A 20,700-nucleotide genomic window follows, 5' to 3' on the forward strand; every position below is an offset into this window, starting at 1 on the left:
AAGAGTGATGTGAATGACAAACCTAATTTCTTGTCGCCGTTCATCTTCCACCTCTCTCATACATCTCTTTACTGCCACCGATTGCAGCTCATCTCCCGCCGGCGTCGCCGCTGCAAACAATGTCATTGTTGCTGCCTTCAACAAGCTCTGCGATCTGGTTGCGCCTTCTCTGTCACTTCCAATAGGTAATCTATTTTATCTTCTTCTTTTGATTTTTCCTCTCACTTCATGCTTTTAGATCTAGTTTACGATCTAGTAGGAAAAAATAGAGAATGCTTGCTCACTGAGTCGCGCCAGTAAATCAGATCTACCAAAATGTTCGACGGCATCTTTGGTCAGAGATTCATCGCGAAATGGTTTGGTACTTATTTCTCTGTTTCTGTTCTACCTTCTTCATGCCTTTCACTTATTGTGATTATGCTGATTGTGATTTTCAAGGGAAAAAACTACTCACAATGGAGAAGAAAGGGTCTCGCAGATGGATGAGCGGCGGTAGCAACAGGTGCACAATATGCAAAGATTAGGGTTTATATATATTATGCTATTTAATTCCTTCAAGAGTTAGAGTTAGAATTCTAATTCCAATTCTGTGGTTTGCATGGGTATCATATTTAATATCCTGGAATTGAATTCACGCGAGAATTTAAATTCAGTTCTTTGAGCTTGTACATGAGAATTGTTACATTCTCATTGCAAATTAAATCTATCTCCATCGTTTTGTTCCAAAACAAGGAATTCAATTCACTTCATATATTATGAGCTAGGCTCTAAATTTTTGTGAACACAATTTCTATTTTAATTTTTTTTTTGGGTGGAAATTCAGAAGCTAATTCAAATAGGGTTAAGTAATTTATGAAATAGGAAGAAAAACGTGGTCCACACGGAGAAACAAACTAATAAGATGTGTTTACTTTATCTTTGTCCTTCATTATCCATTGGCCATAACAAAACTGCGACTTGATAAAAATATCTCAGAATTTTTTTTCATTTTCCTTCTAAGTTTCTTCTTTTGCTAAGTTTTTTTTTTTATTTTCTGTTCTTAATAAGTATCTGATAGCATATATTCATATATCTTGGTGATTGAGCAGTCTCATCACTTGCTTCATTTGGAACCATGAATGAAAAGTAGAGAAAATGTGTTAACTTTTTAAGTCCCTTTGCTAAAATGAGGTGGACTATGCTATTTGTGTTCTTAATTGATTAATTGATGCAACACCCAAAATATGAGGGCTAAAGATTGCAAAGGTGTTGGTTCACTAATCACTATCTTCTTGATTTGGGTATTTTAGGACTCTATTGCCAATGAGTTCCTTTTCTTCTGAGCTTGGAGTTCAGTTTGAAACTAATCTTGACATTTGCACACAGGTCTCATCTGTTTCTCTAATATATCCTATTTACTCTTCCTAGGTTGGGCCTTGACATTCTCAGTTGGGAATTCTCCAATCTAGGTTTGTTTTTGTTACTTACTCTTCCTATTTTATGTTTGTTCCTCTCCCTGATTTTTTCATTTTAATGATGCTCAGTTTGTCTTCTTTTCTTCAGCAGAAAAACTTACTTCATGTGATGTGGTATCAAAGCGCGAACACTTCTATCAGGTGCTTAATAAACTATGTGAATTTGAGTAAGACACTTATTCTATAGGGTCTGATCTTGCATCTCTTGTTGGATTTTTGTTTGGAGATTGACAACCCCCAAGAAATTACCCATTGGTGGAGACTAAGTTTTCTGTTCCCCTAGTTTTGTTTGAATCAATTTGATGCAGATTTGTTCTTTATCTTTTCTATATCTATTGTATCAATCTACTGATGAGTGGCATGTTAAACATTGTTCTGTTTGATTAATCGAGAGAGTTTAGTACTTCTTAAGCACCAATTGTGTAATTGTTTGAACTAGAAATTAAACTTTCTATTTCTTGTGCAGTGATCTTAGCAACAACCACATTGGAGGGCCCATTCCATTCACTTTGCCCCCTACTCTTACGAGCTTGTATGCTATCTTTTTCACATCTGAATTTTTTTTATCATGGCATCAAACAAAAGAAACTAGACATGCCTGTAATAATCATGGTGCTGAGAGCTTGCTCCAGGATTATTCTGAGTTTGAACATTTCGGATGCGTAAGAGGGTGACAGAAAGGTTCCTAACCAACTCCTTACAAACATCACAGGTCTTGTTGCCCTTGATAGTGAACCATTTAATGGCACAGTCTTTGTGAGCAAGAGCAAGTTCACCTTTGCAGCTGCATTCCATCTTCAGTGTCTCCCCTCTTTGAAGGAAGTATATATCTCATTTTTTATCATAGTAAATTCAAACAACAATTCCTTTTTATTTTCTGTTAAAGGATCAAAGCCATACTGGTGGTAGGCATTATAACCTTAGGCATACTAGACCCAAAAGAAAATGCCTTAGCTAGTAATTATAACTAGAAAAATTCTCTCATGTCTTTAAAATGTGTGTCGAAATTGTCTAAAAGTGGCTAATCAATACTGTTGGGTTTACTTTTTAAGGTGGGATCTATTTTTTGTATTTGTGTTAGGCATGGCAGTAATAGCTAGACACCTTAAAATATACCTTATATTTATCTATATTTGTAATAAGATAAAAAAGATAACTAGAAGTCTATATATAACCTCAAAGGTGCAACTCCCCAAGGGTGCCAATGCAATAACAATCAGAAAATTATTGATTTAAAATGGAAAGTATTTGAGATAATCCTTGTCCATAATTATTACATTTTTATTTTGATTATGAAACTTAGGTGGATTTGCCATTTAACTTGTCTACATTGTTGGTATAGAAAAAAAGTTAATATTACTTTTAATCTATTATTTAAGACTTTCAAGTTTAGTTTTGTTCACTATGTACCAAAATAAATATACACATATACAGCCACGATATATTTCTTTTGAGTTTTGAGATTAGTTTTAAAAGGGAAATATATCTTCTTATTAAAGAAATTTATATAGCATGGAAAAATGGTAATCATTTGCCATTAATATTCTTTTGAATTATGTTATATATTTGGGTCTGGCCACTTTAGTTGATGATATATATATATATCACATGTGAACATGTTCTAGCTAGCTAATAATACCGTGACTGTGCATTGATTAGAAAGTTTGGCTTTGTCATGACTCTAGATTCATTATTGAACTTTCAGTTATAGAAATCAGTTATATGTTTATTAGTATCCATCAGTTGTAGATCATTTGCTGCTTCCAAAGTTTTTGTCATTACTAACCTTTTTAGCTAATTTATTATAATTTTTTTGGATGCTGAGAATGTGATCAAATTAATAACAAGTATTAGAATGCATTGTTACTGTTATAAACAAATTAAAGTTGGTTAAATTTCACTCATTTAACTTTTTAAAAATTGAGTTGTTTTGAAGCTGTGATTCTCAGCTATTTTGAGGTGTTATAAACAAATTAAAGTTGGTTAAAATTTCACTCAATTCACGTGGAATTTTTTGTTTGAAAAGAAATGATAAACAGATGACAGATTTTAAAAGAATGTCAATTGGATGGTGCTTAATTTGATTTTGAATTTGCAGGAGCCTGTTTCCCATGTTGTGGCTTGTCCCTCACCAAATGATATTCTTGAGTGGCGTAAGCTTATTTTATAATGTTAACTCTTTGCAATCTTTTTTTTCCTTTTTGTCTGGGCATTGATTTTGAAAACTCAGATTATGTGTTGGAGGGAATTGAAGGAAAGCCTTTTGCAGGTTTGTTAATATAGCAATAGTTGAACATTAGTATCTCAAATATTTTAGTACTTTTTGTCTTTTGTCATTTGAAATATTCCAATCTATGAACTCATTAGCATTTGAATATAAACATGATAATATCACCCGATCCCACTAGGGATACAAGACTTAGTTGTTGCCAAATTGCCATATTGGGAATTCATGTATCAATGCTGTGGTATTTACAGTTTTTTTTCCGTTGTCCTATTTTTAAGTGGATATTACCATGGAAAGATCAAATTTCTTCCAGATTATCCATTCAAACTACCTGGAATCAGGTGATGCTTCTTGCTGCTGTACTATTATTTTATTAGTGTTCATTTCAGTTATGTGGTTTATTATTATATTACCTAAGCATATGCTTTTGGTCATATATAGCATGATTACACATAATGGACGGTTCATAACAGAAAAAAATATCTACTATTCTATATATGACTATAAGTTCTTTTGGTTTTATCCATTAGCATAAAATCAACTAGTACTGAGTTATCCATTTTGTTTCAATTTTATTTTTGCGGGCTTTTGTTGCTTTTGCAGTTTGTCCTGAAAGATGGAGTCCTATGTGTTGGGTATCACGGTAAGACAGATTCAACTTGAAATTCCTCTGTGCTTTGGTTTGGTTTTTTTTATATTTATCTTTTACTTTTACAATTATTTATACGTCTTCATTAAGCAATTGGCACATGAGAGAATTAGTTTATGTAGATTATTACTTTGTAGCTCTGTACTGATATTTCCAATTTATGGAATATGAATACAGCATACTTACAGGCTTCCTTTAATTCTATGCAGTGAAACATTCAGAAAAATGTCCTAGAGTAATGTCATGAGTAATTCAGAAAAATGTCCCAAGACACATCGGCAGCTGCAAATTTCTCCCGAGTCAAGTCGGCAGCAGCTGCAAATTGGTAGTATCTTCATATGGTATGTTTACATGCTTTTGCCTTATGTAACAACCCTAATTTTCGAGTACGCGAGATCATTTCTGAATACACGGATTTCTCTGAAAGATCAGTAAAGGGAGCACCTCTGTTATATCATCAAGCATCTCAATCCTCATTATCATTATGTCATCCTTAAGCTAGAACCTTTTCCGAGGCAAGCTCGATAACGTGGTCACGAAAAGCTGTTGTGTTGTGTTTAGACTATTCCTGTAAGCCGAAGTTCACTTACAGGAGTGCTATTTCTGTAGGCCGAAGTTCATCTACAGAAAATAAGCCATATCTAGGACTAGTTCCTAGGTAATGTTGGGCTGCAGGGTGTAAACTGACACGTGAGCTCATGGCCTGCATAGGACAGACATGCATCATACTTGGTTGCGCATTTCCTCTGTTATGATTGTTGTTTGAATGTATGCTTTCTTTGTTTTCATTCTATTCTCTGTGTCTGTGTTTTGTTTTCTTGTATTCTTTTGTTTGTGTTTTGCTTTCTATTTTCTCTATTTATCTGTTTCTTCTGTCTACTGCTTCTCGATATTCTGCTATTTATCTGCTAAACAACACGGAATTAATGAACTTAACTAATAACCCCGACCCTACTAAGAACTCCCCAGTTCTTACCCCTTCTCTCTCCCTTCTCCCTTCAGATGGAAGTAAGAGTACCTTACCATAGTTCGCTGATGACCGTTCGCAAGAAGAGGATTCTGCTCTAGATAGTCTTATGAGTCTAGGGTGAATATCGTTCTCTAATTATATGTAAATACTGTGAGACCAGCCAACATCTGCAGCCTGCTTATCTACAAACTTTAACCTAAGTCCCCCGTACGACGTTGCTGTTATGCGGCCACTCAATAAAGTACCAGAGGTATATTCTAAGACGATGTATGATCGTGCAGAGGAGTTGTAGAAGATGTTCCACCTTTTGATGACGTTCCACATGACTTGAGTTTTGAAGACTTAGAATGTATTTTCCCTCGCTTTAGTGGTATAGAAGGAATAGGTGAGTATAGAGTTTAGGCTAGCCTGGGTGCCAGTTTAGGGACTTCTTAAACAGGTCAGGACCTGGGATGTTGTATGTATACATATGTATATAGTTATTATCTAGCTATATCTAGGGGTGTCCTAACCAAATATATTTACTCTAATAAAGGCTGGATAACCGAATGTTATTAACTGCTTGTGATATATTTATGTGAGATTGTTTATAACCATTTTATCTGTTATTATTTGTGAATTGATTATGAATGATTCTGTTTATTAATCCAACTGTTTTAAAAAAAAAGTACCTTGCAAAATAACTACATTTTTAATAACGAGTCAGGCTCATATAATAATTAATAGATAATAATTAGGAAGACAAGTTGGTAGCGCTCAGTTTCTAGTATGATCATGACGTACCAGAAATCGGGTCGTTACACCTTACTTTTTCTTTATATCATTATATCATTACTTCCAAGCAGAAGACTGGTTTGATACTATGCTGTTTGATCTGCCTGGAAAGATAGGCTTCTGGTATTTTAGGCACGCTGCTTCCGTGGCTTAGTTTATGCCAATGGTTCATGTTCCTAGCTTATTCAGTTTTCTTAATACACATGCTTTGGTTTTCTGCCAATGGTATTTTCTTACATTTTGGATAATATCATTAGCATTCTGGATATTATGCAAATTGTCTTACTTTATTCTTTTTTATTATGTTTTCAAATTATATTTTTGTTGTAGGAATTGAATCAAGAGAGTGAGATTTTATCACCAAAAGACTTAGGAAGTAGGTCATCTGGAGCAAGCAACAGCGCAGCATGAAATATGATGGAGATTTTATGTATTAAGAGTTACATGTTATGACATTTATAGTTGAAAAATTATGTTATGTTTGATACTTTGTATAAGAGTTATTACTTTTGATTTCCAATACTAAAAAATCATATATTATGTTTAATACTTTGTTTATGAGTTATATAATATTTTGTTTATGGATTATGATTTCTAATAATAAATATTATTTGTTTAACACGATAAAAACCAGGGTAAAAATTGTATTTTTAAACGATAAAAAAATGTCACTGTTAGGATTAAAATGACGGTTCAAAAATGACATTTTAACCAATCAAAAGCCACTCTGTAAGGGATAAAATGGCGGTTCAAAAGTGCCGTTTTAACCGACTGAAATGCCATTATTAGGGTAAAAACGGCGGTTCAAAAATGCCATTTTAACAAGCCAAAATGACATTCTGTGAGGGTAATAACGGCGGTTTAAACTGCCATTTTAACTCACCCTTAAACCGCCGTTTTAACCTGGAAATAACGGCGGTTTGAACCGCCGTTTTAACCAAATAAAAAACCGCCATTTTAACCTGGAAATAACGGCAGTTTAAACCGCCGTTTTAACCCAGCAGAAAACCGCCGTTTTAACCCCAGGAAATTGTGGCGGTTTTTAGAAAACCGCCGTAATAACCAAAATGGCGCTCTGAATTACGGCGTTTTTCGAAACCGCCGTACTTGGTAATAATGGCGGTTCAAACCGCCGTAATTACCCAAAAAAACCGCCGTTTTTACCCGATTTTTTTGTAGTGTTATAGGTTAACGCATCAAGAGTCCTCTTTCTATTCTTAACTCGCGACAGCAACCTCATTGATTTTCAGGCAATATCAACAGTGATAATCAAGGTTCACAGCAACGACAATTTATTTGACGTAAAATTGGAATTAACACAAAATGGATATTAAATGAAATTACAACATAATTGTTAATAAAGTATTGTGGTAAATAGGAATGGAAGAAAATAGTCTCACCACGAGAAACGAAGCAAGATGACACCGCATTGGCTTTTATTTAATTATACAATTTCCGAAACTCAACCCTGGATATTTACATCGCAAAATTGTCAATAATTTTTAACGGAATACTAATGCCAAGGGTTCAAAATAAAATATACTTACAGTAACAGCAGAACGAAGCAGCTGCAATCCCAAACTGACCTGGCAGCAGCTCTGATAATGGCCAAAAGCTCTGTGACGACAACTGTACAGCCACGCAGCATCAATAATCTTCCCGGATGAAACAAACAGTAACAAACTCAAAAACTCTTACCGGCGGTGGACCTTAGTGGCGGCAGTGGCGTTCTATGGTTCGTGGCTTCCTCCCCTTTAACGGTGACACGACGGTGCGGCGGCAGTGATGCCCGCCGGCACCGTCCCCTTTCTCTTCTCCTCCTTCTCTTTGCAACATTTTCCCCCTCCCTTTCTTTCTATTCCTTCATTCCCCACTCCGTCCCCATTTTCTTTCTTTCTTTCTTTTCTGAAGGGTAGAGGATAGGGTTAAAGGGATTAGGGTTTGTGTGTTTGGTTTTTAGGGTTAGAGTTTGATTTGGGACAAATTTGAAATTAGGGACATTTTGGTTAAATTAGGATTTCGCAAAATTCTAAATGATATTAGGTTATATTGTATTAATTTTGAAATTTAATTTAATCCGTCAATGTTACTTTGAAAATATTATTTAATTATCATTTTGCTAAACAAGCTTTCAATCAAGTATTCTAATTTAAAATTAAAGGTAATAAAAATTAATTTTCTTTGATTATAAAAATTTAAATAACTTTCCAATATTAGTATAAAAAATAGGAAAATTATTTTTTATAGCAATCACTCTTAGTGGAATAGTGTGTCCCTTATATAGTATTGATAATTGTTGCTTAATTTAAAGTAATTGTATGTCGGTATCTTAAATTTATTTTTCAATAATAATCTAAATAGATAAATCTAATTAAATTGAATGATTATATAAAATATATTAAATACTAAAATTAAATTCATTTTTTGATACAAAATTTTATAGGTGAATTTTATACAAGATTAAGTTATTTTTTTATTTTTTTATTTGTTTTATCTATGTTATTTTATTTAAATTTAAGTAGCGTCATATTTACAATTACCATTAGTGTGATATTTTTTAGAATATGAAAATTAATTTTTTTATAATTTAAATATCAATGTTTGAGTTAATTTTAATTATTTAACTTTTTTAAATTAACGTTATCTTTCATTTAGATCTTAATTAATTTAAAATACAAAAATACTAATGTATCCTTTTTTTTTAAATAATAATAAGTTTAATTTATTTACTGTCTTTTTTCTTTTTATATTTTGTTTAGCAAAGATAATATATGGATTAGGATGGAGTTAAAAAAAATACTCTATGTGATACATGTTTGACACTGGTAAATTCATATGAAATAGAAGAAAAGAAAACAGAAAGCTAAAAACACTGAGTTAATAGATTGATGTGTGAAAAACGATCCAACACAAAACTCACCGGCAAGTGTACCGGGTCGCATCAAGTAATAATAACTCACATGAGTGAGGTCGATCCCACAGAGATTGAAGGATTGAGCAATTTTAGTTTAGTGGTTGATTTAGTCAAGCGAATCAAGATTTGGTTGAGTGATTTGTAACTTGCAGAAACTAAATTGCATCAAAAGTAAAGGGAGAGGGGTAAAATGCAGTAAATTAAAGAGCAGGAAAGTAAAGAAGCAGATTCTTAAAGTGCAAGTAATATAAATTGCAGAAACTTAGATTGCAAGAAATGTAAATGGCTGAAGCTTAAAGTGCAAGAAATGTAAATTGCTTGAATCATAAAAGGAATTGGGAATTGGGATAGCAAAATCTGAACAAGAACAACTAAATTGCATTAAACATAAAAGAGAAAATCTAAGTGTAGTGAAGTAGATCTTAACAGAAAAGTAAAATGGCTTGAGAATTTAAAGAACTGGAAAGCAGTGCTTAAGTTGCAGCAATTCTAAAAGGTGATGAAGATCTCAGGAGTGGAAGAGACTAGATAATAAGTCTAGATCTCAAATCCTTCCTTGATCCAACAAGAGAAATTGCAGAAGAAGTAAAGAAAAGTAAATTGCAGAAGCAAAGTAGATGAAGAAGCAGTAAACAGAAATTCAAATTCAATTATGCAGAAAGAAAATAAACAAGATCCCAAGGTGAGATTGAAACAGAAGTTCTTCAATTCTCTACCCAAGATCCAAAGCAAAGAAATAAAAGAGTGCTCAAGCAAGATCCAAGAAGAAGAGAGATCAATTCTCCTTCCAAGTTCTCTCAGAAATTCAAAAAGCTCAGAATTAAAATGCAAGTAAAAAGGGAAAATTCAAAATGAAGTCTAGAGGTCATAAGGAAAAAAAAAGGTCCTAATTACATCAAACTAACTCCTATTTATACACTTTCTATTCTTGGATATTGGAATTTGGATGGGCTTTTGATTTGGTGAAGGAATGAAGTAAGTTGGAATTTTAAATTTCAATTTCAGCCCAAATGCATCTCCCAGGGGAATGCTCAGCTCACAAAGTGAGCTGAGCGCTAGTGTCTTGGTGCCAAATTGTGCGCGCCTTGTGCTGCCCAGGACCGTGTCATGCGCGCTCCACTCTTTTCCTGGCCGTGTCAAGATGTGTTGCATGTGCCCATGGATAGCGCTCAGCTCACTTTGTGAGCTGAGCTTTGGTGCATCCAAGGAAGGGTCCTTGGTCATTTTCATTCCAAATTACTTTCTTAGAATGCAAGAAAGTGCATAAAACCAGATAAAAGCAAAGAAAAAGGCTAGTAAAACTAGGCTAAGATGACTTGTCATCACAACACCAAACCTAAAACTTGCTTGTCCCCAAGCAAGAAAAGAATTATGCTCTAAGGTTCTTTCGATAAAAATGGATTTGAGGAATGACATGTAGTGTCCTGTGAGTGAAGTGATTAAGTGACAGAGGGGTGAACTCTAAATTATATGCTCATGCAAGGGCTTCAGTGCTTACTAGTCCCTACATCTTGGAAGTCTTAGGTCTTAGGACTTTCATCCAAATGATATCATGGAGATCTCTCTATAGGTAATCACCTTGAAGCAGCTTATAGTTTCTGTGCTTTGGCCTTGACTCTAAGTGTCATGTCTCAAAGCGGCTCTTTAGATAAGCTTTCAATCAATACTCTTAAACCAGTTGGTTTTAAGGTATTAGGTGTTAAAGCACCCCTAAAGATTTACTTGCTCAAGCCTCTCTCTTTGACACAATTCGACCACAAGCATTTACTAGGATAACAACTCTTTGAGTTTTTGTTTCTTCTTTCTTTTCGGCCTAGTAATTGATGCTCAGAGCCTTGGGCCATGTTCTTTCATTCTTTTTTTTTTTGTGTGTTTTCTTTCTTTTGTTTGCTGCTTCTTGGATCAATAAATGTTTGAGAATCTCCACAACACTTCTTCGAACTCTATGTCCTGCCAATGAGCTCCCATGCAAGTTTTCATAAGCATGCAACCTCAATGCATAATCACACAACCAGAACCACCACTTCTCCTAATCTTTTGCTTGCCTCAAAATTGTTTAATTCCTCAATCCTTCTTTTCAAAGAACTATCATATGGTGCCCCTTTTTGAAATCTTGAGTGTATGCAAGTTTGAAGAGTGTAGTGTTGTGAATAATCAAGCATCTTACTTATTGAATTATAGAAAAACTATACTATGGAGACAGACAGGGGTGTTATATCACTTTCAAACATAGCAGTGTCTGATGCAAAATAATCACTTAACAATACAACCTTTTGGAGTTTACTTGCTTTCCTCCTCCTCATCATCGTCATTGCTGGTTTTAGCATTCCTCTTTCATTTCTTTGGGTGATGATGCTTAATCCTTCCAAAAGCTTGTATGACACTCTGCAATGATATTGAAAGTTGCTTGTTCCCAAGCACTTGAAGAATGGTCAGCGTGCATGAATTATTTGTGGGCTTTTGAACTTACTTTGGTGTGGGAACACCAAACTTAGTACCTTGCCAACGGTTCTCATGCATCAAATTAACCATATGTGAAACTCTTTTTCTTTTTCAAAAGCAATAAAACTAATAACTAGAAAACAGCAGAATAGTTAACTAGTTTATCCAAATGCTTGAAGCTAGCATTATGCAGAAGGTGAGAATGTGTTTTATGATGAGATTTTGGTGGAACATCAAACTTAGAATCCTTCATTCTCCCTTATATTGCTTTGGTGTGCAACACCAAACTTAGCTTCTTGCAATATAGATAAAGCTAATTAACCTTTTTATTAAAATAGTTATGAAAAGAAAACTACCTCAGGTTGGGTTGCCTCCCAACAAGCGCTTCTTTATTGTCATTAGCTTGACATCCTCCATTCTTTGATCATGGAAGTTGAGAATCCTGCTGCCTTTGATTTTCTCCTCTTGCTGTGGATGGTTGCCTTTCTGCTTCTACCTTACCAATTTCCTTGGGTGGTTTCAACTTGGCCAGGAATTCACTCACTAGATCTTCCCATCTGATAATGCTTCCTTGTGGGAATTCTTCAAGCCATTGAGCAACATCGTTTATGGTGATGAGTGGATGCTCCAATTCATGGGTTGCATTGTCATCTGGGGTGAGGACACTGCTTCCATACTGACTGGGATTCATTAGGTTCTTCTCCATGATCTGCACAATCACAATCAGTCCAAATGAAGATTGAATATACTCATGCCAAAATGTGGTTAGAGGGTTAGTTGACACAATGTGTCAAACAGTTGATAGACTTGAAAGATTAATGGAAGAAATTGCTTCTCTTGAGTAAGCCAGCGTGGAAAATCACAAACAGCCAGAAAATCCAGGAGAAAATCACTTTTTTTTTTGCTAAAACGAAGTTTCAGTTATCTCAGACAAAAATTCAAACAGTTAGTGTGTTAGTTAAAAAAAACAGAAAAATAAGAAGTGCTTGATCTAGATCTCCACTTCACTTAATCATTGTCAATCTAATCAATCCCCGGCAACGGCGCCAAAAACTTGATGTGTGGAAAACGATCCAACACAAAACTCACCGGCAAGTGTACCGGGTTGCATCAAGTAATAATAACTCACATGAGTGAGGTCGATCCCACAGGGATTGAAGGATTGAGCAATTTTAGTTTAGTGGTTGATTTAGTCAAGTGAATCAAGATTTGGTTGAGTGATTTGTAACTTGCAGAAACTAAATTGCATCAAAAGTAAAGGGAGAGGGGTAAAATGCAGTAAATTAAAGAGCAGGAAAGTAAAGAAGCAGATTCTTAAAGTGCAAGTAATATAAATTGCAGAAACTTAGATTGCAAGAAATGTAAATGGCTGAAGCTTAAAGTGCAAGAAATGTAAATTGCTTGAATCATAAAAGGAATTGGGAATTGGGATAGCAAAATCTGAACAAGAACAACTAAATTGCATTAAACATAAAAGAGAAAACCTAAGTGCAGTGAAGTAGATCTTAACAGAAAAGTAAAATGGCTTGAGAATTTAAAGAACTGGAAAGCAGTGCTTAAGTTGCAGCAATTCTAAAAGGTGTTGAAGATCTCAGGAGTGGAAGAGACTAGATAACAAGTCTAGATCTCAAATCCTTCCTTGATCCAACAAGAGAAATTGCAGAAGAAGTAAAGAAAAGTAAATTGCAGAAGCAAAGTAGATGAAGAAGCAGTAAACAGAAATTCAAATTCAATTATGCAGAAAGAAAATAAACAAGATCCCAAGGTGAGATTGAAACAGAAGTTCTTCAATTCTCTACCCAAGATCCAAAGCAAAGAAATAAAAGAGTGCTCAAGCAAGAACCAAGAAGAAGAGAGATCAATTCTCCTTCCAAGTTCTCTCAGAAATTCAAAAAGCTCAGAATTAAAATGCAAGTAAAAAGGGAAAATTCAAAATGAAGTCTAGAGGTCCTAAGGAAAAAAAAAAGGTCCTAATTATATCAAACTAACTCCTATTTATACACTTTCTATTCTTGGATATTGGAATTTGGATGGGCTTTTGATTTGGTGAAGGAATGAAGTAAGTTGAAATTTTAAATTTCAATTTCAGCCCAAATGCATCTCCCAGGTTTGTGAGCTGAGCTTGGTTCCTCATTTCCTTATTTCTTGGCCTTGTGTTGTGCTCAGCTCACAAAGTGAGCTGAGCTTTGTGCCTTGGTCTCCTGGAAGCAAGTGTAGCGCTCACTTAGTGAGCTTTGGAGAGAGCTTCATGGTTTTGTTGCACCACACTTCCTTCTTTCTTGGCCACACTTTTTCTCCTTTGAGCCACGCTTCTTAGGCCACGCTTCCTTCTTTTCTTCTTTTCTTCACCTACAATTAATCAAAACAACCAATCAAAGTATCAACAAATTCACAAGGTCTATTAATCATTAAAAATTAATTAAATTTAGCTTAAACCTCATGATTTAGCATCAATTTCATGGTGGTTGTTTGATTCAAAGAAGTCATGCATTTTCACTCCAAATTACTTTCTTAGAATGCAAGAAAGTGCATAAAACCAGATAAAAGCAAAGAAAAAGGCTAGTAAAACTAGGCTAAGATGACTTGTCATCATAGATAAGTTAAAATAACGAATAATGAGATATCTATCTATTCTATTATATGAAAATCAAATTTTTGCACTTAATGATAAAGTTGACGTGGCATGCTTTTTAGAATGTTTCCTGATTTATTTCTTTTAACTCATTAAATACAATTCATTACGGTGGATTAATTATATCAACTAATTGATTTAATTAGATATTTAGGTATCACACAATTTAATATTATGTATATCAATTAATTGAATATAATTGTTAGATTATAATTAGGATCACTTAGATCAATTAGCATTATTCAACATATCTGAATAGTTATTATATGATATTACGTCTTTATTATTTCGATACTCTTATCACTTATAAATACCCTTTTATATCGTATCATTCTACACAACTTGAATACTCACAAATCTTTTTTCTATTGCTCCATCTCCCTTTCCTAACATGGTATCAGAACTATGCTCTTTTTTCTATACTCTTAAAACATTATTTATTTATTTTTCTAGCATTCTTTATCATCTAATGATCACATTAATATAATTTAATTCAATAAAATTATTTATTATCATTTGATTGAATAAAATTTCTATTTTAGCTAAAAATTTTAGGATTTCTCAACCTTAAGATCGTCCATGTTAAATCATTAAAAAATATAACTAAGAGCACGGAAGCTTCTCTTCATTCGAGAGTATGATTGAGATCAGAGAGCTTGGCTCTTGTGGTTCTTTGATCTTCATCAACCAAAACCTTCTGTATTTCTGATAGGGCTGAATCACAATTTTACTGTGGGAAAAGAGCTACGAAGGCGAGTTTGATGTGTTGGAGACCAAAATCCTGAAGTCATTATTTATATTTGAGTGTGACACTCATTAAACCCTAAAACTCAAATAAAATAGTATCTATGATTTTAATCTCATTTATCCATATCAAAAGTAATAACGACATATTTAATTCAATATTTATGATAATAAATGAGCTCACCATTATATAAGTCATTTAATGTGAAATTACTTAATTTGCGATTATAATTAATATATGTATTGTCCATAAATATATTAACAAATAATAATTTCCCAACAATCTTCTACTTGGGTTATAAATATATATTTTCCTTAGATAATCACCTCTTATAAATTTTACGCGCAAATCTAAATGTTATTTCTCTTATTACTTTAATAATCTGGTCTATCTCATATATTAGTTATAAAATTACCGAAACTTTTATCACATTAGTGTCGCAACAAAACCACGATGATCCCATACTAAAATACTCAACCACATAAATCAAATTTGAATGAAAAAATTCAGAAATTACATGCAAAAATGATTTCATGCATGTCTGTTTTTAACTTGAATAAAAATTTTATTTTATTCGGTGACAGACTCAGATGAAACTGCAACAGCAACGTCCGGGCTCATAGCGACAGCAACTAAGTGATGAGACAAATATAATATAATAAGTGGTATATATGTATATAAGTATTAATTTTTTTTAAAAAAATTTGTGAGGGAAAATGCCCCCTCTATATTAAACGTGGGTCCGTCCCTGGCTGTGAAGGAAGATGGGAGTTGTGAAGGGGTAGGCGGCGATGGGCTCAGCAACAACGATGACGGAGCTATGCGGTTTTTTGAGAAGAAGTTGAGAAGAAGAAGATTTTGGGTGAGGATGACTGAGTTTATCTTGCATGCCTATAGAGTATAAACTGAAGCTATGAATCACTGAATCTGTGATGTGAGGCAAATTCTAATTCCTAAAAAGTGTTTATATGTATATATCCGGGGCGGATAAACCCCTAAACCCAACCATGTCCTGTCTTGAGCAAAATCTGCCCCGACTCAGGTCAAGTTATTACCCTCTCCATCCGGGTATGGACGGGTCGGGTACCCGTGTATTCAGAAATTCCTACTAAGTCTAACCACGTATCGATACTCCATTTATTAAGGATTTATCGCTAGCTAATGGATTGCTATATACACAAGACGAGATTCTAACTCCTATAGTTGTTTAAGTGGCCAAGTGAGATGATCACTTAACAAACTCAAATTGATTAAGACAAATACTAATTATTTTTAATATTTTAATATTAAAAATTCTGAGAGTTTGATTTTAATTATAACTTTATAAAATATTGATAATAATAATTACTATATATATTATTTAATTTTTTAATAAAATTTTTTATATAATTTTATGTATTATCCCGTACAGGATACAGGAACATACACTAGTTTTTTTTTTATTATTTTTAAACATAATATTAAATGATTGCGCGGCGGCAGTGATGCCCGCCGGCACCGTCCCCCTTCTCTTCTCCTCCTTCTCTTTGCAACATTTTCCCCCTCCCTTTTCTTTCTGTTCCTTCATTCCCCACTCCGTCCCCATTTTCTTTCTTTCTTTCTTTCCTGAAGGGTGGCGGCTAGGGTTAAAAGGATTAGGGTTTGTGTGTTTGGTTTTTAGGGTTAGAGTTTGATTTGGGACAAATTTGAAATTAGGGACGTTTTTATTAAATTAGGGTTTCACAAAATTCTAAATGATATTAGGTTATATTGTATTAATTTTGAAATTTAATTTAATCCCTCAAAGTTACTTTGAAAATATTATTTAATTATCAATTTGCTAAACAAGCTTTTAATCAAGTATTCTAATTTAAAATTAAAGGTAATAAAAATTAATTTTCTTTGATTATAAAATTTAAATATTAAATTCTAAAATTTCGATTATTTAAATAAAATCATATAAAATTTTTATTATTTTATAACTACTAAGATTTATAATTTAAATATAGAAAATACTCAATAATTGTAAAATCAAATAAAAACTTTAATTTATTTTAAACTCATTTTACCAAAATTTGCTTTAATTGTCTTTAATAAAATATGTTATGAGATTAAAGTTTTTAATGAATAAATAAATTAAATTTAGCTCATAATAAGATTTTCTAAAAATTCTGGGTCTTACATTCTACCCACCTTAGAAAATTTTCGTCCTCGAAAATTAAAGTAATACACAAGATATTACATAGCTTTAATAATTTACTTCCGAATACTTTAGAAAAGCAAGAAGTGTTGGCATATATATAAATGATCAAATACTGGATAAGGCATAAGACTTAAATATAAGGGAAGGGTGTGGTGTAAAGCAGAATTTACAAGATAGGCTCAAAACAAAAAGGTTACATGGTGTCAATATCAAGGGCTTTAATATAGCTCACCATCACAACTCCCAACTGTACTCTATCGAACAATTCATCCGTAACTTCTCAACCTCATCAAACACGTCGCAAGGTTACTACCGGTCACCAGTCCAATATCAACAAAATATTTTTGGGTAAAACAAAGCTCTATAACATTTCGTGGCATCGCACACTTACAAGCTTCACCTTCCGCATCCACTAAAACCGTGTCCTAAGAACTAACAGATCACTTGCTATATCTAAAGGTCGTACGTGACATAAACAAATCACGAGTTTACTCATGACACACAATTTTAGAAGGAAAGACAAGTGACAAGGACAGTACTCATAAGAATTTAAAAGAATGAATGAAATGACAAACAAATAGGATGCACAAGAATGAAGATTGCAGGAAAGGATTCATTTGGTAACTTCAATGATAACTCTTGAATAAAGAAAATTTGATAGAATCAATGTGAAGAAAAGCATTGCATTAATTTGAAACAAATTCAAGCTGAGTCGAAGAAGTATGAGGTTTACAGAAAAGAATATCTCAGACCCAAGACAAAGCTTACAGAACTCAAGAGTACGATTAAAAATATTTTTGAATACATTGTTCATAAAAGAATGAAAACTTGCAAAAAATCCATTTTGCAGTCTAAAAGAAAAGATAAGCAACAAACATCCTTTGAAACAATAAAAGCGTGAACGTTGCCTTATTCCAATGTAAATTCAAGTTGAAATAAGCTATGAAAAATTTGAAAAAGAAAAGATTAATTTGGCTAAGGGCGAAATTATATTTCCTCAAATACTTTGAAAAGTATTTTGGTACCGACAAAACAAAGTGTGCATGAAAACTGCGATCTGGTTGGAAGAAAACCTGAGATAAAGTTTTGCTCAAGAAAAGGGATAGAGGATGCATTACAAACAAACAGGTTTAAACTACATACAAAATTTTCAAAGTGTACGGTAAAAGAATGTAGGCCGAGTTAAAAGCGATTTTATTAAACCTTCAAGAAATAGTTATGTTGCACTAAAATGGGTTCAAATCACTGCAAAGAGATGTATATCTCAAGTAAAGGAATGCAAAGTCAATGACAACTTTGCACAAGAATAAACCAAAAACTTACTCAGAAAGGTTTAAAACAAAACTTCAAGAGTACTTGAATTTGCAACCTCACAAGAATATTCAGGAGCATTAAGATGTGCTACAAAGGAAAATCAAACCATATTTTGAGGAAGAAACTTAAATCAAGGAAATTCAAATAGCGTTTACGGGCATGTCAAACCAAACAAGATTTCAGCGGATCCAAATGAAGATAAAACTCATAAAGAATGACAACTCAATCAACAGCAAAAATATCAAAGATTTCACGATCACTTTGATGTATCCAAGAAGTTCAAAGCACATCAAATAGTACATGAGTCAAGAAAATGGGTTTAAATAACACAAGGCAGATATCCAAGGAATATAAGCAGACATATGCAGTCAACATCAAACGAGTATGCATATGCACAATGAACAGGATCAGAGAATAAGTAGTTTACTTTCCAAGAAAGAAATATCGAACAGGAATTCTCAAGACAAACCATGAAGGAATAAGATAAGTAACTGAGTAATCTCAAAAAGCAACCTCTATCATTTTCCAAACCCTGTAATATTTGTTATTTATTACTCATATCTCGTCTATGTTAACCCATTAACTTTTTTGTACACATAATCCATCAACATTAAGTTGGCCAGACTTAACATCAGCAGATATGCATCGGTAAGCTAACAGCGTTAATCAATAGGAAGTTATGTGCATAAAGCTCTAATTCTCATCATCCAGACAAGACCTATAACATGACAAACACTTAAAGTATGCAATGAAGCATAGTCAGTCCATTCCCAAGGCTCTAATTAGGATGAAAAACTCTGATACCATAATGTAATGACCCAACTTCTAATACGTCATGATCGTACCAAAAGTAAGGTGTTACTAACCTGTTTTCCTTATTTACTATTTAATATTGAGCCTTTAGTTCGATATCGCGTTTTGATCTTTAATAAAATGCCATAAAATTGTTTTTAACTCATTAAAAATTATATATCACACATCAACAAGTAATAATAATCACATAATTACTAATAATAATAAATCTTATACAAGTAAATCAAAACAAAGCTCAGATACAATACCTATCCCTTTGTATAAAATAAGAATTTTAAGCAACAAGCGAGGGAACTCCATGAAAGTAACTTAACTCATAAGTAAAGTCAATAATCGCCCACAGCTTCAAACTGAGTCTTCGGACCTGTGTCACTGAAAAGGTGGAAGATATTGGGGTGAGAACAAACCACACGTCACTACAACATTTTGGGTCTGTGGCCACGGCTTTTTTGGTCACGGTAAAAAATCGTGACCACAGACCGTCTATGGTCACGGTTTTTTAGGGTGACCAAAAAAAAGTTATAGTCACAGTTTTTTTGGAAAGGGTGACCATAGAGTACCTATGGTCACGGTTTTTTAAAAAAGGTTGGCCTAAAAGGGTCTATGGTCACGGTTTTGAGGGGTGACCTAAAGGGGTCTATGGTCACGGTTTTTTACAGTGACAAAAAAGGGTCTATGGTCACGGTTTTTCAAAAAAGGGTGATCTAAAGGGGTCTATGGTCATGGTTTTGGGGGGTGACCTAAAGGGGTCTATGGTCATGGTTTTGGGGGTGGCCTAAAGGAGTCTATGGTCATGGTTTTTTACAATGACCAAAAAGGGGCTATGGTCACGGTTTTTCAAAAAAGGGTGACCTAAAAGGGTCTATGGTCACGGTTTCGGGGGGTGACCTAAAGGAGTCTATGGTCACGATTTTGGGGTGGCCTAAAAGGGTTTATGTTCACGGTTTCGGGGGTGACCTAAAGGAGTCTATGGTCACGGTTTTGAGGGTGGCCTAAAAGGGTCTATGGTCACGGTTTTTTACAGTGACCAAAAAGGATCTATGGTCACGGTTTTTCGGAAGGGTGACCTAAAAGGGTCTATGGTCACGGTTTTTGGGGGTAACTTAAAGGAGTCTATGGTCACGGTTTTTTATAGTGACCAAAAAGATTCTATAGTCACGGTTTTTCAAAAGGGTGACCTAAAAAGGTCTATGGTCACGGTTTTGGGGGGTGACCTAAAAGGGTCTATGGTCACAGTTTTAATCATTTGAGTTTTAATTAATTAAGATTTTTATGTATTTTTTTATAATTTTAAATATTTTATCTTTTTAAAATTTAAAAAATTTAATAATTAAAAATTAATAATAATTTTATATAATTTACTTTAAATATTAAAATTTTAAATATAATTTTATAAAAAAATTAAGTTAAATACTATTAATTTTAAATTAAAAAATGATTTAGAACTTAATAATATAAAAAATGATTTAATAACTTAATAAAGGATGAAAAATTAACCCATCATCAGTGATCACTTATAATGCCAAATTTGTTTTAATTATAGTTTAAGTTTTAGCCATGGTACAGAATAAGATAATTGAAATA

The 20,700-nt window shown here is 33.5% G+C and overlaps 1 protein-coding gene and 1 long non-coding RNA gene across 31 annotated transcripts in view; one reads left to right on the forward strand and one right to left on the reverse strand.

The window, feature by feature from the left end:
- Nucleotides 1–20,700, forward strand: part of LOC107630221 — a 23,784-nt gene continuing 3,084 nt past the window's right edge. The window contains exons 1-10 of one of the 30 annotated variants that reach the window (XR_001618186.2): nt 48–185; nt 260–356; nt 439–502; nt 1,408–1,448; nt 1,543–1,595; nt 1,921–1,986; nt 2,167–2,276; nt 3,553–4,324; nt 4,540–4,671; nt 6,405–6,655. Coding sequence is in view for 1 of the 30 variants with exons in the window: in XM_016333307.2 (XP_016188793.2) it covers nt 14–185; nt 270–356; nt 439–502; nt 3,553–3,607; nt 3,959–4,022; nt 4,285–4,324; nt 4,540–4,564 (507 nt within the window). In the remaining 29 variants the exon portion in view is untranslated. Of the gene's footprint in view, nt 186–238; nt 362–438; nt 503–1,365; nt 1,449–1,542; nt 1,596–1,920; nt 1,987–2,166; nt 4,325–4,539; nt 4,791–5,332; nt 5,696–6,404; nt 6,656–9,196; nt 9,204–9,455; nt 9,467–20,700 lie in introns of those variants that run through there. The other 29 variants (XR_002361347.1, XR_002361333.1, XR_002361340.1 and 26 more) reach the window with 29 other exon arrangements.
- The window catches only part of LOC110271138, a 12,529-nt gene continuing 8,175 nt past the window's right edge, over nt 16,347–20,700 (reverse strand). The window contains exon 3 of the long non-coding RNA XR_002361391.1: nt 16,347–16,358. This is a non-coding gene — a long non-coding RNA (uncharacterized LOC110271138). The remainder of the gene's footprint in view (nt 16,359–20,700) is intronic.

This window comes from Arachis ipaensis, chromosome B01 (genome assembly GCF_000816755.2).
Source record: "Arachis ipaensis cultivar K30076 chromosome B01, Araip1.1, whole genome shotgun sequence".
In the NCBI taxonomy this organism is placed as follows: Eukaryota; Viridiplantae; Streptophyta; class Magnoliopsida; order Fabales; family Fabaceae; genus Arachis; species Arachis ipaensis.